General features: G+C 32.7%; 2 protein-coding genes across 3 annotated transcripts; both read right to left on the reverse strand.

Annotated features, from left to right (window-relative positions):
• Positions 1–1177: 1177 nt before the first annotated feature.
• Positions 1178–4931, reverse strand: LOC112707335 (universal stress protein PHOS34). 2 transcript variants are annotated; one of them, XM_025759021.3, is made up of 3 exons: positions 4056–4931; positions 1817–1860; positions 1178–1494 (listed from the first exon to the last, which is right to left on the reverse strand). In XM_025759021.3, exons 1-2 carry the CDS (start codon positions 4795–4797, stop codon positions 1853–1855), a joined length of 750 nt encoding a protein of 249 aa, XP_025614806.1. In that variant the 5' UTR covers positions 4798–4931; the 3' UTR covers positions 1178–1494; positions 1817–1852. The 2 variants fall into 2 exon arrangements, with proteins under 2 accessions (XP_025614806.1, XP_025614805.1); XM_025759020.3 differs by lacking the exon at positions 1817–1860.
• Positions 4932–12644: 7713 nt separating this feature from the next.
• Positions 12645–15774, reverse strand: LOC112707336 (universal stress protein PHOS34). Its single transcript, XM_025759025.3, has 3 exons — positions 14834–15774; positions 13263–13306; positions 12645–12945 (listed from the first exon to the last, which is right to left on the reverse strand). The coding sequence occupies exons 1-2, from the start codon at positions 15582–15584 to the stop codon at positions 13299–13301; spliced, it is 759 nt and encodes a 252-aa protein (XP_025614810.1). The 5' UTR covers positions 15585–15774; the 3' UTR covers positions 12645–12945; positions 13263–13298.
• Between the last annotated feature and the right edge of the window lie 5117 nt (positions 15775–20891).

The raw sequence follows: 20891 nt of genomic DNA on the forward strand, positions 1-20891 counted from the left end.
TTTAACTTTAACCTCACGGTGGGACTACATTGAAACTAAATAAAACTTTTTTTTGGATTCAAATAGGACACTTTAAACCTTAAGGACCAAAACAGGATTACGCCTAAATATGAGGGACCAATTTAGTACTTTACCGAATGTTATAATTAAAAATTAGAATTAAGATTCAATTGTTTTAAAAAAGTTAGTTTTGAGTTAATTTTATAACTATCCGTATAATTTTTTTATACTAATATCTAATTATATTTATATATATAGAGAGAGAAAATATATTATATTTAAATAATAAGTATAAAAATTAATGATTTCTATTTGTGCAATAGAGTTAACACCTAATTAAATATAAAAGTATACATGTTAACTTATTTTAAATTTTAGATAACGAATGTTAAAATTAACTATTAATAAAAAATGAGACTTTTTCATATAAAAATAATAACTAAAAATTTTATTATTTGATTTTTTATCTATAGGTATATTGATTTTTTTAGTCAGAGACTTTTGTCAGCCTATGATTTTTTTTGTAAAAATAATTTGATTTTATAAATTTTTTGTGTCATACATAATCTATACTGTCAGAACAAAATGAACCATAATTTTAAAAAATATATATTCTGTAATGTTATTACAGATAAACATTACAGATAAAAATACTAGTAATCTATATAATACTTGATAAATATTTTTGGAGTCCCCAATCTTTTTGTTTTGCCTTGGGCGAGTTAAATTAAACAAGCCCATTGTAGCAACAATAATGCAACGGGACAAATCAATTTAAATTAATCTAGTAGTTATCTTTCTAGTCCAACCAAAAAATGGATTAATCCACGACTTATTGAGCTAGTGAATACCGTAAAAAACCAAAAAAATATTGCAATACAACAGAACCAATCAAATAATTAGTTCACTCATTTATTTAAACCAATATCAAGTGTTCGAATCAACCCTTATATGATACATTCCTAAATGGAACTGAAGATTTGGAATGATAGTAGCTCCCAAACAGTTGAATTGGATACTTGGTGAACACCAAGGTAATGCCTCAAATCTTATTGCCATTTTTCCTTGATTGACATTTTTCTCTATTTTGCTTATACAAATTCATTCAATTTTACAGTATATCATATTTTATTAGTTCAGCACATGCAATTTTTACCATCATTGCAATTCGTTGATATAATCTAGCTAAATAGGGAGTACTCATTATATTATATAATATGATATCCCACATGCAGATTGAGAACCATTACCCATAAAGTGTTCAAAGGCAGAGACATTTTACATCTACAACATCAGCGAGTATATACCGTTTCGGAAGAGAAAACAAATCCTCTAAGCCTAAACCAACCAAGATCACAACAAGCACAACGAAGCTGTCCTTAATCTTTTCCAGAGTTCATATGCAGGATATGTTCTAAGCACAAGGTGACAGGAAAAGAAAGAGAGCACTCCACAAACGTTTTGTGAATCCCTTCTAGAATCAGATGATACATTCTGCAATGAAAAACAAATGCGTAGAAGGAGAACATAAGTCAGGACTTAACAGGCCAAGATATATGAGACTCGAAGAAATTTAATAGAAGAGGCTGAAACATGAAGTAAAGAGAGTAATGACAATGGTTATGTCAGATATCTAATAAGTACTTGAATGAGCAAGAGGAATACTTTGTACAAGCGCATTGCCGGTGCAAGCGCAAACAGAACCATGAAGAGCAGACGATGATAAGTTGATAACTTAAAACACTATATTTCTTTTAACATCTAGAGACACAGCAGGAACAACAAAAGAAAGAATTAAAAATGTTGAAGTGCACACCTCAAGAGACAGGATCAAGCAATGGCTTGGCTCCAGCTAATCCTCTGTTCCAAACCAACCAACAATTAGGAGGCCAAATTTCAATTTACAACCAGTGTACGTATACAAACAAAGGAAATATCAACAATCAATATATGGCACATTCACTAATAATAGAGGTTTCACATAACATAGTTCAATGAATCAACACTCATCCAAGCAATGCCTCAGTTTAATATAAGAATGCCAAGTGTTCACCAATGATCAGTAGTTGAATGAATAGAAACAAGAGCATATTGAGCCATGCAGTTAACATTTGTGGGGAAAGAGATCATTGCGTACATTTACTGTTTACATTCATTAAGAAAATGATAAAATCCTTTGGAAATACTTTCTAAGTGGCACCTTATGTGAATCAACATTGCAGCAACAAATCTAGCTAGTCAAGTATGTATATGTAAATGGAGACTATGAAGCTAAATAAACATCAATGACAAGCTAAACAAAACATGTATACTTATTCGCAACTTAATATCTGATTTCAGAATTCAGAAACTGTGAAGTACAATAGAGGTTCAAGAAGAACCACAGCATTATACAGCATAATGGTCCTCATCAATAATAGTTGATGCCTGGCCAGCTGGCTCTAATGTTTACAATTATCACAAACCATGTGGAATGCAAATATGCAATATCAAGGCAACTTTGTCCCTAGGTCATAAGCCCATAACATCTAAATTAATATTTACATAAAACCATGTCTTATCTAATTTGGGATTAGCCAAAGTCTGTGTATGCACAACGCAGCACCACACTACATATTTGAAATTTGCAGCGGAAGCATAGTAGATATGCTTTGGGGATCAAATACAATGACTAGTTTCTTCACATGCTGTAGAAAAAGATGCACAAACAGGGGCAGATTTAAAATCAACAACTCACAGATCTAACATTCAAAACCTTGGTTTTGATTCACCGTTGATATATATTAGTCATAAATAACATGATTGAGAGCAATGTAACACTGATTATTACATCATCTATCAATTAGGGGTTTGCTATCAAGCGCCCTAGAGACACTTATTAAGCTTTCCAATATGACAAATTCTTAGGGTGTGTTTGTTTGAGGGGAAAATGGGAGGAAGGAAATAGGAAGGAAAGAAATTGAAAGGAAAATAACTATTTTCCTTTGTTTGGTTGAATGGAAAAGTCAAAGGGAAAAAATAAATAGTGTAAAAAAATAGGTGGGACCCATTAAAAAATTTTTCCTTCCAATAATGGATGGAAAATGGAAGGAAAATGTGTTTTATATCAATATTTCAATATTATCCTCTATTTTTTAATATATTTTAAAATATCTAAGGATAAAATTGTCTTTTCATAACATTATATACTATTTCCTTCCTCCTCATTTTCCTTTCATCCAAACATATATAAGGAAAATAAAATTCCACTCAATTTCTTTCCTTTCTCTTCTTTCCTTTCTATTTCTTTCCTTTCTATTTCTTTCCTTCCAACCAAACAAAGCCTTAGGGTTCTGAATGCATTGAATGCCTTCGGAGTTTCAGAAGTTTATTTCTTTCATAAAAACTTACCAATTTTGAAACCTTATCAAACTATCCTTAGAGCACTCATTAGAAAACTTATAACTAATCACAAAATCAACAATACTAATCTGTAGAATAATAGCAACCCTGCCTCAGAGCATTCCACTACTAAATTACCAGGATCAAAACCAAAAGCTAAATATAACACAGCATTAATCTCATGATTTACTGCTATCGAACCAACTATGTGTCCATATCCCAATCACAATCCATAACATCAGCGAAGAACAATATGTTTGATAGAGAAAAGGAAACATTTAAATCCTCAAGCACGGGCAATTATTTCTGCAATTCACAAAAATCAACAACAAAAGTTGCTTCTTACTATAACTGCAATAAATTCCGTAACCAAATCCAAGAACAAAAGCACCCACAACTTAGTTTGGTTCATAGTTTAGGGCTGCAAACAATAAACAATAACTGAATAACATGCTCTAAGCGGAAAGCAACTTCTTAGTTATGAGCTTATGATCAAACCATGACTTTGCAGATCATGTTGAAACTCAATATACACACTTCAAATCATTAGCATAAACTAAATAAAATGTTCAATCAGAAAAATCAATCAATTGCACAATTCACAATAGCAAAATCAAAATAAAAATCAACAAGTCGTTGGGGAAAAAAATGAAACAAACGAACAAATTCAACACCTTTTTTATGTTCATGCGGAACCGGCTTGATCACCGCCTCGCCTTCCTTGACCACCGCGACTGCAGCAGGAGCACCGCCTCCAGCAGCAGCGCTACCAGCAACCTCAGCGTCCTTATCATCGGGATACCGTACAACCACAACGGGACAGACGCAGTGATGAACACAATAATCACTGACGCTGCCGAGCTTCCCGTCGCTGCCGCGTCTGACGGCGCCAAATCCCCTGCTTCCCATGATGACGGCGCTGAGCCCTAACCGCTCAACCTCGAGACACAGCCTCTCCTTCATGTCATGATCCTTCACAATGTGTATCTTGTAAGGAATCTGCGCCTCTCTAAGCGGTCGAGCCAGATCCGCCGCCTTCGACGCCGTGAACGCGTCGAAGTCGTCCTCCAGCTTCCGACGATTGTCTCCGCCGCCATGGTTAGCGGCAGCGACGGCCTCCTCCTCGGAGACGGGATCAGTGTTGATTGAGAGGTCGATGGAGCCCCAATCGGCGCCGAATAGGACGTTGGTAGGGCTGACGTGGAGGAGCACGACCGCGTCTCCAGGGCGGATGTAGTGGTGGACCGCCCAGCGAACGGCGTGGGCGCTCTCATCGGAGAGGTCGACTGCTACGCCGATCTTGCGGCGGGCGCCAGCAGTGGGCGTGGGGGTGGATGCGGCGACTGCGGCGGAAGGGTGGTGGATTTTGATTTCGGGGAGCTGAGGGTCAATATCGACATTTTGGTTGTGCTGCATTTTCTTTTTTTTATTTTTTTTTTTCTTGAAAGTGTGGTAATGTTGTTTTTGAAGACGACTTTGGACTTTGGAGTTGTTTTGCTTAGTTCTTGCATTGGGAATATATGATATTATGATATGATGTTAACCAAAAAAAAACACTATTAAAATTTAAAATTTAATTTACTTTGCGTTGATTTAGGTTAATATTTAATGCATAATAATAAAATTAATAAATAATTAATACTTTTTTTTTTGAAAAATTATAAACATATTAATTATAACTTATAAAATATATTTTTAATAAATAATAATTATAATTATTATAAGAAATTTAATATGCTCTATTAGTATATAAGTTATTTAATTAGTTAATAAAATTTAATTAATTAATAATTTTATATTTTATTTATTTTAATTATTTATTTAAAATTATAACTTATTTCATAAAGTTTATTTAATATACTATCTTTTTTTGTTCATTAAAAATAATAAATTTGTTTACTGACAAACTTATTCCTATTTCTATACAATTTGAATCGTATTCGTATATTTTTATTTTTTTATTAATCTAATTTTATTCACATATTTTAATTTTAAATGTTTAAATTTTTTATTTAAAATTTAGATAGATATAATTTAAATTAATAATTTAATTTAATAAAAATAAATATATTCGTATTATTTTTATTATCTTAAGCAAAAAATATCTCTAACTATATTTTCTAGGTAAGATTTATTAATCTTTTCAGATATTATGTATTTATATATACACTCTAATATTATTAATTTGAAAGATTATATATATCTATCTCTTTTGTTGAAATATTTAAAAATCATGTTTAATCGTTTTAAAAAAATAATACGAGAACATTTATTTAAAATAAGATGAATATATTTATTTAAAATTTAAAAATTTTAAATAAATTTATTCATATTAATTTTAAAATAATATGAATATGTTTGTTTAAATAAAAAAATTTTAGAATAATAAGAGTATTATATCTTTTTAATTCTTTTAAATTTTTATTTTTATCATAATTTTATAATAATTTAATATCAATTTAAAAATAAAATAAATTTAAATTAAAACAAAAAATTTAACCCAAATAGAATTTAATGTTAATTCTTTTCTCTTTCTTTAATAATTAAATAATGATTCTTCTCTTTCTTCTTAATTAAGGAGTATTAAAATTCCAAATACGTTAACTTTTGTTTAACTTTTTAAAAAGAGTTTTAATACTCCAAATCTTTTAAGAGTATTGAATCAGGCCCATGAAGCATATCGATCTATTGTCTGTGTATCTAATGACGGGGATTAATTGTGCCTTGGCATTTCCTCTGTAGTCATGATTTCCCAAAACTATACAACGAAAAAGAATGGTTAGTTACGTATTTTTTATTTAATCCTAATTTGAAAAGTTTGTTCATTAATTGTTAGATTTTGGGGAATGATTCTTGAAAGGCTGGATCATGCACTCCACTTAATCCATTGTCGCATAAGTTATCCCGTTGAGATCACAAAATCAATATCTAATTTCGGGTTAATACTCAAAATTGTATCTAAAAGACTATGCATTTTTTATTTTTATTTTTAAATTATTTTTTTAATAAAATTAGTCCCTTAATAAATATTTTTAAATCACATTTGTCCTTTTGTTAATTTTGTAACGCTGTTGTTAAAAATTTGCTAATCTGAAACGTGAGCTGGTAATACGAGTAATACCTGACATGGTGTGTGTATTGCTGACGAGATATGTTTCGAATTATACATTAATTTAGTCCTTAAGTCTCAAATAAATAAACTCTAATTCCCATCTTCCCATTAACATAAATATCTTGCTTGAGTGTTGTCACAGATCCAGCAACTGTTGAGGGAGAAGGAAGTCAATTTCCGCACCATGATGGGGAGTGGAAGTGGAGGTCCCGGTGGTGGGTTGTCGTCGCACTCACATGGTAGCTATGTTTCGAGTTCGTCCATGCAAAGAAGAAGGGAAAACGATGAAAAAATCTGTTTCTACAATTTAAAAACTTTGATTAAGAAATTTGGGACATCACAGAATTTAGATAAGTTGTTTCATACTTGTCCAAAATATTGGGTGAGTTTAATTTTGTATGAATGATAGCATCATCTTAGCTTTCACTCTTTATGTGGGATTAACAATTTTATTCAATGTTTTCAGAAAGGGAGCCATTGCAATTTTTTTTAAATGAGTCGAGAAAAATGAACATGTAGCTGTTGCAGAAGGTCGAAGGGGAGTCCCAGAAATTGATGGAACACTGGAGATTGATTATGAAGATTGGAAGGTTAAATTAGCATGGAGAATAGGTAGTTTAGAAGTAGAAGTCAAAGTACTCAAAATGTTAATGTGTTTCATGTTTACTAGTCTTATAATAGTCATCTTAGTAGGAGCTTTATTTTGCATGTCATATATGTACAAGTAGGAAACAGTGAATGTGATATGGTAGTGTGATTTAGGGTTCTGATTTTTTTGTTTCTAGTTATCATGGCTAAACTATTGTAAACTGAAAGTAGAGCCTATAAATGGCAACTTGGATTTTGAGTACACATGTGAAGAAAATATATTTATGCATTACTCACACTGTCATATATAAAAAAATAAATGAAAAATTAGAGACATAAAAAATAATAAAGTTCCTAAAATAAAGGCCTTAAAAAACAGTAAGACTTGATAGTGTTTAACACCATGATATTTATATGTGCAAATACGCTTTTCTAAATCAACAACCATTGTACTTAGTCAACCTTGAACTTCGTATAAGTCCTCATTCTGATCACCACTCCATTGTGGGGACCAATGCTGAGAAAATTTTGTTATTGCCTCAAGCTTGCTTTGTTGCACTAGAGGCAGAATTTCCTGGTAGTTTGTCAGTTTCTGCCTATTCTCGATCATGGTCTTCATTATCATCCTCCTAACTTCCTCTGCCAATGTGAGGATAGGCTTCGCCCTATCATGCTTTGTCCTTGCATTAAACGACTCATAAGCATTGTTACAAATAGTGTCCATTTTTGGCCCCTCACGAAAGTGAGCTTTAGTCCATGCTTCCTTCGACCACTTATCCAAATAAGCCCATGTCCTTTCGTTTATCACATTGATTCTCTTTATGTTCCTATCAAAGTCACTTACAGTCTTTGATCTAGCACATTTTCACACCAAACTCCTTCAGTTGTATACTCCTCCATTGCTTTGAGAAATTCCTCCAGAGATGCCACACGCAAAATTGATGGTGAACTCTTAGCATTACTTCCTGTATGGCTGGGACTAATCCCTGGAAAAACAAATTGCAGCGAAAAGATGTTGCATTAAAATAGTCCTCAAAAGATATTTCATTAAATCAAATATGTCCTTGCAAGATATTTCAGTATATCAAATTGGTCCTTTAAAATTTTTTCATGGATCAAATTGGTCTTTACCTTTTACATATCTGAGATAAAGGTCCATCCATTTTTCTTGTAGTCACCAAAGTTGTTGTGTAGCAGTTCAAGAAATCATTGACAGTTGTCTCTGTTTTTGACATCCACAATTACATAAGCAATCACGAACACGTGATTGTTGGCATCTTGGCCACAAGCAGTCAGCAACTGTCCTCCATGCAAGGTCTTCAGAAAGACTCCGTCCAAGCCAATCAACGATCGACACCCGGCCTTGAATCCTTTCTTACACGCATCGAGACATACATAAAACCTTTGAAACTGTGGAGGACTTTCAGACATGGGAATGACACCAACTTGGACTGTTGAACCTGGGTTGGTGGTCCACAGTTGGTTAGCATAATCCCAGATAAGTGCATATTGTGCAACTTCATCTCCTTCCACTACTTTCTTTGCTGACTTTAAGACCCTAGTAATGTAGGTACTGTTTAGCTTAATGTTGCACTTCCTCACAAACTAGTCATAAACCTCTCTATGCTTCGTAGTTGCGTGCTTCCTAAGCTTAGGAACCAGCTTACCTAAGGTCTACTCCTGTGTTGCAGCCCTGTTCTTTCTTTTCCTAGCACATGTGTGTTCAACTAATGTCTTAATCTGCCAAATCTCATTTTGCTTATTACATGCACAATACACAACCCAAGAACATCCCTTTATTTTGCATACAGCCCTGACTCTGATGTTGTCATTTTTAGTAAAAATAATATTTATACCCCCCATTGTATGGTGTAATCCCTAGTTGCATTCATAAAGTGGTGCTTCGACTTAAAAATTATGCTTACCTTAAGGTTGAAGTTTTCGAACTTTACCTTTTTATTGTATGGTGGATACAAAGTAGCTTCTTCTTCATCAGAGTCTAACACCTTATCCATATCTGCCGAGTGCTAGAAGTCATAGTCAGATTCACCTTCAATTTCAATTTTCTCTTCCGAGTCCGTTAATCCAAGTACAATAAAGTTTAGTATTCCAATCAACATGTGTGATATAAAATAACGAGTAACATAAGAAAGACCAATCATGACTTACCAGAATCAGATGGCTCATCCTCTTCAATATCTTCATAACTAGAGTCATCGGTGTCAATAACCTTTTTAGCCCCTCTAGAAGAAGCTGGTCTATGCTTCTCTCTGAAATCAATTTTCCTTGGTCCTCTACTATTGAAGTCATCACTGCCACTGTCAGTGTCACTGAGATCTTCTAAGATTTTAGTGGTCCTCAGTACTCTCATATGAGTCATGAGAGTCACTATTATTTTGAATTGGGGGTGGCTTAACAGCTCGACTAGGCCTTGTGAATTGCAGAGGTTCTTTGTTCTTATTTTGAGCATGTGACTTCTTTGGAGGTTGATGGCCACTTCTTGGTTTAACAGCAGGTTTCAAAGGATCAATGCAAGGTTTTGTAAGTTGGGAGAAACTTTTTTGTTGGAACTTGAGCTGGGATTTGGGCTTTTGTATGGGCTGAGAACTGCACTTTTTGGTGAGCTGAGAATTGGGCTTGTCAATGGGCTTCTGTATGGGCTGGGAGGACCTTGTATTAGGCTGTACATAGTCTATTTTCTTGGGATGAGGATTGGGTCCAGCAAAGGTAGGACTGGCTTTGGCTATATTTTTGGAAGGGGAATGGAGGGGGTTAGTCTTTGATGGTTGTGAGTGGCTCTTTGTAGGCTAGGATGTGTTTTTAGTAGCTTGCATTACAGGCTGTGTGCTAGGCAGCTTCAACAAAAAGGCATTCTTTGGCATAATCACTTCATCATTCTCACTCATGCATTCCACCACGTGTGGCTCTAAAACTCCATGTTCAAAGAATATGTTCATGACGTTGTGATTTCCTTCTACAAGTCTTACACATTTTAAGTAGATCTTTATCAGTTTCTAATTTTATCAGCCCACCCTCAAGCGACAGCCAAAGAACTTTCCACAAATACATGTTCCCCCAGCATATTCCAGTTATTTATAGTATCCTTTAACAAAAAACACATCAAGAGTATTCCATCAACCCCCAACAAGACTTCTGTATTATCTGGTTCGTAGATTTTACTTTCTTTCTCATAATTTTTAAAATTTTCACCATGATGAAATATGAATGTAATCGGAGGACCGTCCATCTACATAATAGCAAACAACAATATTAAGAAAAAAAAGTTAATGTAGCAAGCCATCTAAGACTATCAATACCTCCAAACCCTATCAAAAATTAACACAGAACATGCATAACACTAACTCATCACTAACACAATAACTAAACCAGTAACCATTACTTCATTAACACAAACAACAAGTATTATTTTTCGAAGCCACAAAAACAGAATCTTGCCATTGTTACCCATATAACCGATCATAAACTAAACCCTTGGAATGAAACCCTAAACCCTATGCACTAACAGATTCTTCACCATGACTCAATCATATGGAAAAACTAAGGGTATACATAGTGTTACTAATTTTTTTTTCAAGATACAAAAATTTTACCTCTCACGTAGAACGCAGAAACAACGCTGTGTCGTTGCCTTCAAGATTTCCACCAATCTCCAGAATTGACGCACAAACAATGCTCCACAACTACTCTAATGGTTGCGGACGACGACGTGGTCTTCTTCATCTTCGTGATGGTAGTTTATGGGTCAAAGAAACAGAAAGTCACGGTGAGAATGAAGAAGAACAAATGAGGACTTGTTCAGGAGACAAAGTGAAAAATGTTATACTCTCTACTCTCAAAACGGTGGTGTTTCACAACTTGGATACTCTTAAAGTGCAAAATGACGTTGTTTGGTAGGATGGGCTGCCAGCTCACATTCTAGGTCAGCAGATTTTTAACAGCAGCATCACGAGGTTAACGGAAGGACGAACGTAATTTAAAAATATTCATTCAGGGACTAATTTAATTAAAAAAATAATTCGGAGATAAAAATAAAGAATACATGATCTTTCAGTGACGATTTTGAGTATTAACCCATCTAATTTCTCTCCAATTACGTCTTTCCATATAATTTTTGAAATGGCTTCTAAAATTGCATCACCTTCTCAAATTACTTTCTAAAATTTTAATTTATTTAATTCGGTCTCTAAATTTGCGCATTAACATTAACTATTAATGTCACATGTCAGATAATTATTCGATTATATGTAATAGGATAATGACATGTGATACATAACATGTCAATGCAAAAGATAATGCTATATAAGTATGTTTGTTTGTTAAAATATGCACACTAATTGTTAGACACAATAACGTTCACGATAAATTTGTTGAAACACATATTTAGATGGATATAGTAGTATAGAGATACACACAAAATACATGTATCTAATATTCTTTTTTAAAATTGAGACATAGAGATATAATACATGAGACACAAAATTTGATATTTTTATTTCTAATTATTTTTGAAATTACCAATTTTATCTTCATATCTTCTTTTCACTTTTTATTTTCTCTCATCCCTTCCTTTTAATGAAAATAAAATTAACATTTAATTTATACATATGTATCTTGTACATTATTATTAAATACATTATAAAATTTATGTATTTTTATGTCTATGTATCTTTGTGTATGTATCTATATGTCTTAAAAGACACTAACCAAACACCGTCTAAAAAACACAATTTATCTACATGCCATGCTAGTGCCACGTGCTGTAAACATGTCACTTGTATGTCATCGTTATAAATAATTCAAATTAGCCGCTGAATTTTATAAGGCGGCTGATTACTCTCGAACCAATCTTTCTTTTTTATAAATTTAAAATTTTTAATATTTTAAAATTTATTATTTTTGCCTATTGTCCACAAATTGCTTAAATGTAAATTTTTTTATAAATATTTGTATGTCTTAAATTTTAATCGTACAATTTTTTTATAATAATTTAATATTAATAAATTTGTGAATATATAATTATGTTTTTCAATAAAGAGAAATTATATGCCAATGTCCCTCAGTAGTTCCTCCTCAAAATCAAAACTTCAGAATAAAATTTTACATCACCTGATATGCAGGACATATGATCAACTTTTAAAATTTCCATTTCCAGTTTTATAGGGTGAAAATGACTCATAAATTCAATATAAAATTTCTTCCAAACTAGACCTTTGTAATTCATAATGAGTATCTGTGCCGCTGTATTAGCATGCATGAGTCTGTTCTGTTTGGCGTTCCAATAATTAGATTGTATCCATGCCATTTCTTTAAATGAAATTCGCATACTATTGCACACAAACCTGATTAATAATTGGCAAGGAAAAAAATTAAAAAGAAAAAAACCTGACCACTACATTTACAGAATTATACATTTTCCTTGATCGACATTTTTACCTCTTATGCTTATACAAATTCATTAAATTTACAGTATATCACATTTCATCTCACATTTTATTTCTAGTTAAGCATATGCAATTTTTACCATCATTGCAATTCGTTGATATAATCTAGCTAAATAGGGAGTGCTCGTTATATGATATAATATGATATCCCACATACAGAATGAGAACAATTACCCCATAAACTGTCCAAAGGCAGAGACATTTTACATCTACAACATCAGAAAGTATATACCGTTTCGGAAGAGAAAACAAAACCTCTAAGAGCCTAAACGAACCAAGATCACAACAAGCACAACAATCCTTAATCTTTTCTCAGGAAATGCTCTAAGCACAAGGTGACAGGAAAAGTAAGAGAGCACTCCACAAATGTTTTGTGAACCTTCTAGAATCAGGTGATACATTCTGCAATGAAACAAATGCGAAAACAGGGAACATAGTCAGGACTTAAAAGGCCAAGATATATGAGACTCAAAAGAAATTTAATAGAAGAGGCTGAAACATGAAGTAAGGAGGGTAATGAAAATGGTTATGTGACTTATGTCTAACACATATAATAAGTGCTTGAATGAGCAAGAGGAATACTTTGAACATGCACATTACTGGCGCAAACAGAACCGTGAAGAGCAGAAGATGATAAGTCAATAACTTAAAAAACTACGTTTCTTTTATTACGCAGCAGGAACAACAAAAGAAAGAACTTAAAAAGTTTAAGTGCACACCTCAAGAGACAGGATCAAGCAATGTCTTGGCACCAGCTAATCCTCTGCTCCAAAGCAACCAACAGTTAGGAGGACAAATTTCAATTTCGCAACCAGTGTATGTATACAAACAGAGGAATATATATATATATAGCACATTCACTAATAACAGATGTTTTACATTACACGGTTCAATGACTCAACACTCATCGAAGTAATGCATCAGTTACATATAACAATGGCTAGTGTTCACCAATGATCAGTAGTTGAATTAATAGAAACAAGAGCATATTGATCCATGCAGTAAACTTTTCTCCTTTTTTTCGGTTTTTAAGAAGGGGGGGGGGGGTGTTCACTATTTACATTCATTAAGAAAATCCTTCGGAAATACTCTCCACGTGGCACCTAATGTGTGAACAACAAGTACAACATTGCAGCAACAAATCTAACTAGCCAACAATGTATATGTGAATGTAGCCCATGAAGCTACATAAACATCAATGAGCACAGCATTATACACCATAACGGTCCTCATCAATAATAGCTGATGCCTGGCCATAATGTTTACAATTATCACAAACCATGTGGAATGCAAATATGCAATGCAAATGCACCTTTTCCCTAGGCCCAAATCCCCTAACATCTATATTAATATTTACATAAAACCATGTTTTCTCTAATTCGGGATTAACCAAAGTCCTCGGGAATGCACAATGCAGCACCACACCACATAATTTGAAATTTGCAGGGGTAAGCATAGTAGGTATGTTTTGGAGATCAAGTACAAAGACTAGTTTCTTACTTTCTTCACATGCTTTAGAGAAAGATTGCACAGATAGTAGTAGGCAGATTCAAAATCAATAACTCAGAGAGCTAACAATCAACACTTTGGTTTTGACACACCGTCGATATATATATATTAAACTTACCAATTTTGAAACCTTAACAAACAATTCTTAGAGGACTCATTAGAAAACTTATAACTAATCACAAAATCAACAATATTAATCTGTACAACAATGGCAACCCTGCTTCAGTGCATTCCACAACTAAATTACCAGGATCGAAACCAAAACCAAAACCTAAATATAACACAGCATTACTCTCATGATTCACAGCTATCAAGCCAACTATGTATCCATATCCCAATCCCAATCCGTAACATCAGTGAAGAACAATATGTTACATACAGAAAAGGGAAACACTTAAATACTCAAGCACGGGAAATTATTTCTTCAATTCACAAAATCAACAACAAAAGTTGCCCCTTACTATAACTGCAACAAATTCCATAACCAAATCTAAGAACAAAAACACCCACAACTTAGGGTTAGTTTGGTTCATAGTTTAAGTTTGCAAACAAATAAACGATAACTGAATAACATGCTCTAAGCTGAAAGCAACTTCATAGTTATGAGCTTATGATCGAACCATGACTTTGAAGATCATGCTGAATAGGTGTGCACTTCAAATCATTAGCATTAACTAAATAAAAGGTTCAATCAGAAAAATCAGTCAATTGCAAAATTGGCAAAAGCAAAATCAAAATCAACAACTCGAAAAAATAAGAAACAAACGAACAAATTCAAAACCTTTTTTATGTTCATGCGGAACCGGCTTGATCACCGCCTCGCCATCCTCGCCTTCCTTAACCGCCACAACCGCAGCAGGAGCACCGCTTCCAGCAGCAGCGTTACCAGCAACCTCAGCGTCTTTATCATCAGGATACCGCACAACGACGACAGGACAGACACAGTGATGAACACAGTAATCACTGACGCTGCCAAGCTTGCCGTCGCTGCCGCGCCTGACGGCGCCAAATCCCCTGCTTCCCATGATGACGGCGCTGAGCCCTAACCGCTCAACCTCGAGACAAAGCCTCTCCTTCATGTCATGATCCTTCACAATGTGGATCTTGTAAGGAATCTGAGCCTCCTTAAGTGGCCGAGCCAGATCCGCTGCCTTCGACGCCGTGAACGCGTCGAAGTCGTCCTCAAGCTTCCGGCGATTGTCTCCGCTTCCTTGGTTAGCGGCAGCGACGGCCTCCTCCTCGGAGACAGGATCAGTGTTGATGGAGAGGTCGATGGAGCCCCAATCGGCGCCGAATAGGACGTTGGTAGGGCTGACGTGGAGGAGCACGACGGCGTCTCCAGGGCGGATGTAGTGGTGGACCGCCCAGCGGACGGCGTGGGCGCTCTCATCGGAGAGGTCGACGGCTACACCGATCTTGCGGCGGGCGCCGGCAGTGGGCGTCGGGGTGGATGCGGCGGATGCGGCGGAGGGGTGGTGGATTTTGATTTCGGGGAGCTGATGGTCAATATCGACATTTTGGTTGTGCTGCATTTTCTTTGTTTCTTTAATCTTCTTTTCTTGAAAGTTTTTGAAAGAATCTGTAGTAGTTTTGCTTAGTTTAGCTTATGCGTGAGAGTTTAAGACTGAAATAGTGAATATGCTTTGCTTTTCATTCTTGAGTTGATGATGCTGCTGCCACATTCTTGTGCTTTTTTCATGTGAATATATTTAAAATAATAGATTTTTCTTTTTCTATCAATATTGCTCTAATATTTTTTAAAAATTAAAAATATTTTTTAATATTTTATATTTTTTAATTTTATAAAATTACAAGAATAAAAATAATGTAATAAGTTTATTTATATCAACATGTGAGCGGATTTATCAAGGTTGGTGTGGTGGGCTCGGGTTCAATGGACCTACACTTGTGCAAGGCCCACAAATTCGGTGGATAAGGTTTAAAGTGGAGGTATTAGGTGGCCCAATTTTATGTTACTTGTCTCACTCTGACCCATTGTCTTTTCGGCTCGAAACAGTGGGCGAGAGATCATGTAAAAAATTTTGGAGAAATGCTTTTTTTTATTGTGCCTGTTTTATAATAAAAACTGAGTATATTCGTACAATTCAAATATTTGAAAAGTCTCTAGTTATGAAACAAAAAGTGGTCGATTCTATTTCTAGGGTAGTTCAGAATTAACTGGGGACCAAATTGGAGAGGTAGTCAGAAAGTATTTGATGGTTTTCTGGGTCTGAATCGTTTGTTGTGGTTGGGTGCAAGGGGGAAAGTACTTGCCAAATTTTGGAACATGAAAAAGGATGGTCCATACTCCATATCCATTACTAAGAATATATTACACGATGCTTATTATTTTTTATTCTCATTGCACCCGTCATTATTATCCACCACGCTTTATTTACACTAAAAATTAATTATTAATAAATCGGTTACTTTTATAAAATATATATTAAAAATAATTTAAATAATACATGATAATTGATTTAGTAACTTTTATTTTGTACATGTAGCATTTTTGGATCACTATATTCCACTTTATTTCTTCTTTATAATCTTCTGGTGATTTAACATATATCTCAGCCGAAGGAGAGTCAAATATAAATAGTATAGCAATATTATAGTGATCTATAAATTAAAGTCTCCATTTTTTTTATTCGTAACCATTAACTGTCTGATGGAAACTATGTGCCGATCATATATGATAATGATCGGAGTATAACTCAGTTTTCTTATTGTGAATTTTTCAACATCATTATTTTTATACTTTGCTAAAATATATTGATTCAACCATTGGTCCAATTTTTACTGTTTCTAATGATTTCCCCTTTATATTATCTATAAGGATAAAATTTCCGGTTAGAACTTATTATAGTTATAGGTGTATAGATAAAATTGCCGTTTCACATAAATAAAGCCCCACAAATAAAAATAAAAATATGTTGCTAGCAATAAGAGTTACATCCGGGATAGGACAAAATTTAGAAAATCCAAATTTTGTATGGTGCGAGAATATTTGGATCATTAAATGGTTTAATAATAAAATATATATTTTTTAATTTTTTAATAATTATTAAATAATTTTTATTTAATTTTAATTATAATTTAATTTTATATATTATTTAATTATTAAATTTATTTTTTATTTTATAAATTATTATTTTATTATTCATTTATGTTTATTAATAATTAAAAATAAAAAGTCAAAAACAATAATAAAATAGATCTTTAATTAATCATGATTTTCATAAATATTTTAGTAATGCGAATCAACAATGACTATTTAAATTAAATAACAACTATTTAATGATTATTAAAAATTTTAAAAAAATGTTTTGTTATTGACCATTGCAAACCAACGGCTATTTAAATTAAATAACAACTATTTAATAATTATTAAAAAATTTAAAAAATATATATTTTATTATTAGACCATTTAATAGTCTAAATGTTATGTACTCGAATTCAATGCCTACTAAGCATATTAATTCTCCCACCAATATATAGTTAGTTGGAATGATACATGTTCTTTTTTCTTAACTAGTAGTAATTCTAAATTTGAGTTATGAGTATATTTCTAATAAATAGATACTTTTGGTTCTCTATTAAATGAAATATATATATATAAAACCTTACTGCATATATATAAAAATTAATTATTAAAATTATATATTAAAAATAAATTAAATAACACTTATATACAAATATAAAATGAAACTTTTAGTGGCTGATTTTTTGTTTTTTCGCTATATATGTATACTTTTGGAGAACTCATGGTCATAGATACCCTTACCTAGCATTTTGAGACACTCACATCATGCCATGCTTATATTCTCCTTTCTTTATTTTCTCTCATCTAAATGCTGCATATGCAATAATGCAAGTAGTAAAATTCACATTTGATTCCATTTCATCATATTTTGCTGATATCATGTTATATATGCCCATGCATTAGTTAGTCATTTTTTAAATAGTTCCAATTAATTCTCAATAAAACGCTAGTTAGCTGAGGTTTTGTAAATGCTATACAACATTGTTATAATAACGAGTATTCACTATTCAGATATACACTTATATAGCTCAATAGCCACATCCTCTCATCAATTGATAGAATAAATATTAATAACTAAATTATATAGTTTTATCACAATATAAAAAAAAAAGCAGTCTTTTTTTTATAGTAATTAATAATTAAGTACTACCCTACAAAAACTTGTAATATTTATATGTGTTTAGATGGAAGGGAAAAGAAAAAGCTGGGCATAGGTTAAAGACAAGATGTTGATGCTGATGATGATGATAAAGGCACATATCATAAAACACACACACAAACTAACAGAGTCCAAAAAAGAAAAAGGTTTAATTTCCACAAGCTTATATATATATATATATATATATATATATATACACACATTTGTTACTGACAGTGTCACCTGCCTTATTGCCTGAACATATTTATACTCATCACAGAGTTATCAGTCCTAATTAGCCTGCTGCTGCTGCACACAGTGTAGTAGTGTATGTAGTACTACATTCTACTACTACTTTGGCAAAAGGAAACTACCCTCTTCAAATGTTAACCCCCAATAATAACATGCTCATTCTTTAGTATATAGTATTGCTAGATGCTCCCTTTAATTTGTTTTTATCACAAAGTATAACAACAACCTTTATAATCAAACATTTGTAATTTATGATTTAGAATTTAAAATAAATAAAATAATTTTTAAAAAATTAATTAATATTAGCTAAAAAATAAATTTTCTATTATTCCTCCTCTTTTATATATTTGAATTAATTTTTTTAGATTTTGTGTTTAGAGTCAAATTAAATGAAATTATATATTAAGGAGAAGCAATAGTTGAACATTTTTCATGTACATTCTTTATTCTTTGTATTAAAAGTAATTAATGAGAAGTAAGAGAATATAAAAAATTTGCTTTTAATATTATAAAAAAAATTATGAAAAAGAATGTTGGAACAATATTGAGTTTACATTTATTTTTTTTTATTATAAAAAGAATTGTTTATAGAAAAAGTAAATACTAATATTTGACATTAAGGAGTTCAGTATTGTTTTGCCTGTATTGTGATGAATCCTTTTCATGTGTTTAGAAACAGCAGTAGTCTTATCAAAAGGCATTATATATACACTTCAATCTCCCTAAAGGGCAAAGCAGAATGTACAGCCATGTGTTTCAGCACATAAAAGATGCAAACTTAGCTCTATAACAGAAACCCTTTAATAATAATAATAATAATAATAATAATAATAATAATAATAATAATAATAAAGTAAAACAAAATAGAGAGAGAAGCAAGTGGCTGTACATTGTGCAAAGTGTTTTAAAGTTCAAAGACTAACAATAAGGAGCAGTTGCTAGGGTTTTGAATCACTTAAAAAAAAGATTTAGTCAAAATCTATACATACATGTAATAGAAGCTGTTCATTTGTTCAGAGTCTATATAAAGAGTTATTCTTTTGTATCTATATCTTGTTTTAGTCTCTTAAATAATATGGACTTGTAATTATCATGCACATAAATATATGTAAAATTTGTAATCTATCTGTGTTATAATTAATGAAGATACTTTATAATGCAGTATCAATAATTAACCAACATTAATTAATTAAAAATATATAACATGAATCAAGTAAAGAGGAGACAAATTAAAATACCTGAGACTATATTAAATGACATAATCTTGTGAAGGATATATGGAGATAGAGATAGTGATGATGATGATTTTCCTAACAAGGTCATACATATAGAACTGTTTTGCTAGGTATTAGGCTACCAAATAAAAGTTCAAAAATTAAAGAAGACTAGTATTGTAGTTGGAGAATGCAAAGAACAATGCAGCAGAAACAAGAAGAAAGACAAAAAGAAAAGAAAGAAAAAGTAGTGACCCCCTTTATGATGAAGGTTTCTTTTCTAGCGAGAAAGCTTGAGAGACAAATCAATGTTGTTGTTGGTGTTGGAATTGGAAGAAGGAGGAGGAAGTTTTCTATAGGGTGTAGAAGTAGGAGGAGGAGAAACAGTGATAGGGGAAGCTTCAGCTTCAGCAGCAGCAATTGTGGGAAATTCCAGCTCCTTGGAAGAAGTGCCTCTGCCATCTTTTCCTGGGAAAAACTCATATTCCATGAAAACTCTGCCACACACTGAGTTTCCCTTCCTGTGAACAGCAACAACTTCCACACCCTACAATAAAACACAAACATGCCCCTTTATTCAATCATTTATTAACCAAATTCCTACTATCATCTATACATAAAATTTAATTAGTAATTAATTAATCCACCTCATCAGCAGCAGCTTCATCATTCTTAATAATCTCAGTGACTTCTTCCCTATCATCAAGGTTTGGGGCTTCATATCCAACAAAATTAGGACCATTGTTCCATATAATCAAAGGGTTCTCCTTCCTTGCATTTGATCCATTCACATTCTCCTCATTATTGAACCTTGTTTTCTGAGATAAATCATGGCAATAAGTAAATATAAACAAAAAGCTAGGGCAGTAGATTATTTAATCAACACAAAACAATGAGCAATTAGATAAGCCATATGATACCAATGATGTTCAATTCATTAATTCATGAAACGAGAATCACATTGAAATGGAGATTAATTAATTAATTAGTTAGTTAGAAGAGGTATTAACAATTAGAGTACCTTAAGGCAAAAATCAAGAGGTTGATGAAGGTGAGAATGGTGGTGAAGATTTGGTATTGAAGTGAGCTCTGATCTCGAGGTCTCAACCAAAGGGGTTCCAAGCAAAGGGTTAAAAACTGGCGCCATTGCCACAGATCCAAACGAGGAACAAGAAGAAGAAGAAGAAGA

This window comes from Arachis hypogaea, chromosome 8 (genome assembly GCF_003086295.3).
Source record: "Arachis hypogaea cultivar Tifrunner chromosome 8, arahy.Tifrunner.gnm2.J5K5, whole genome shotgun sequence".
Taxonomy (NCBI): domain Eukaryota; kingdom Viridiplantae; phylum Streptophyta; class Magnoliopsida; order Fabales; family Fabaceae; genus Arachis; species Arachis hypogaea.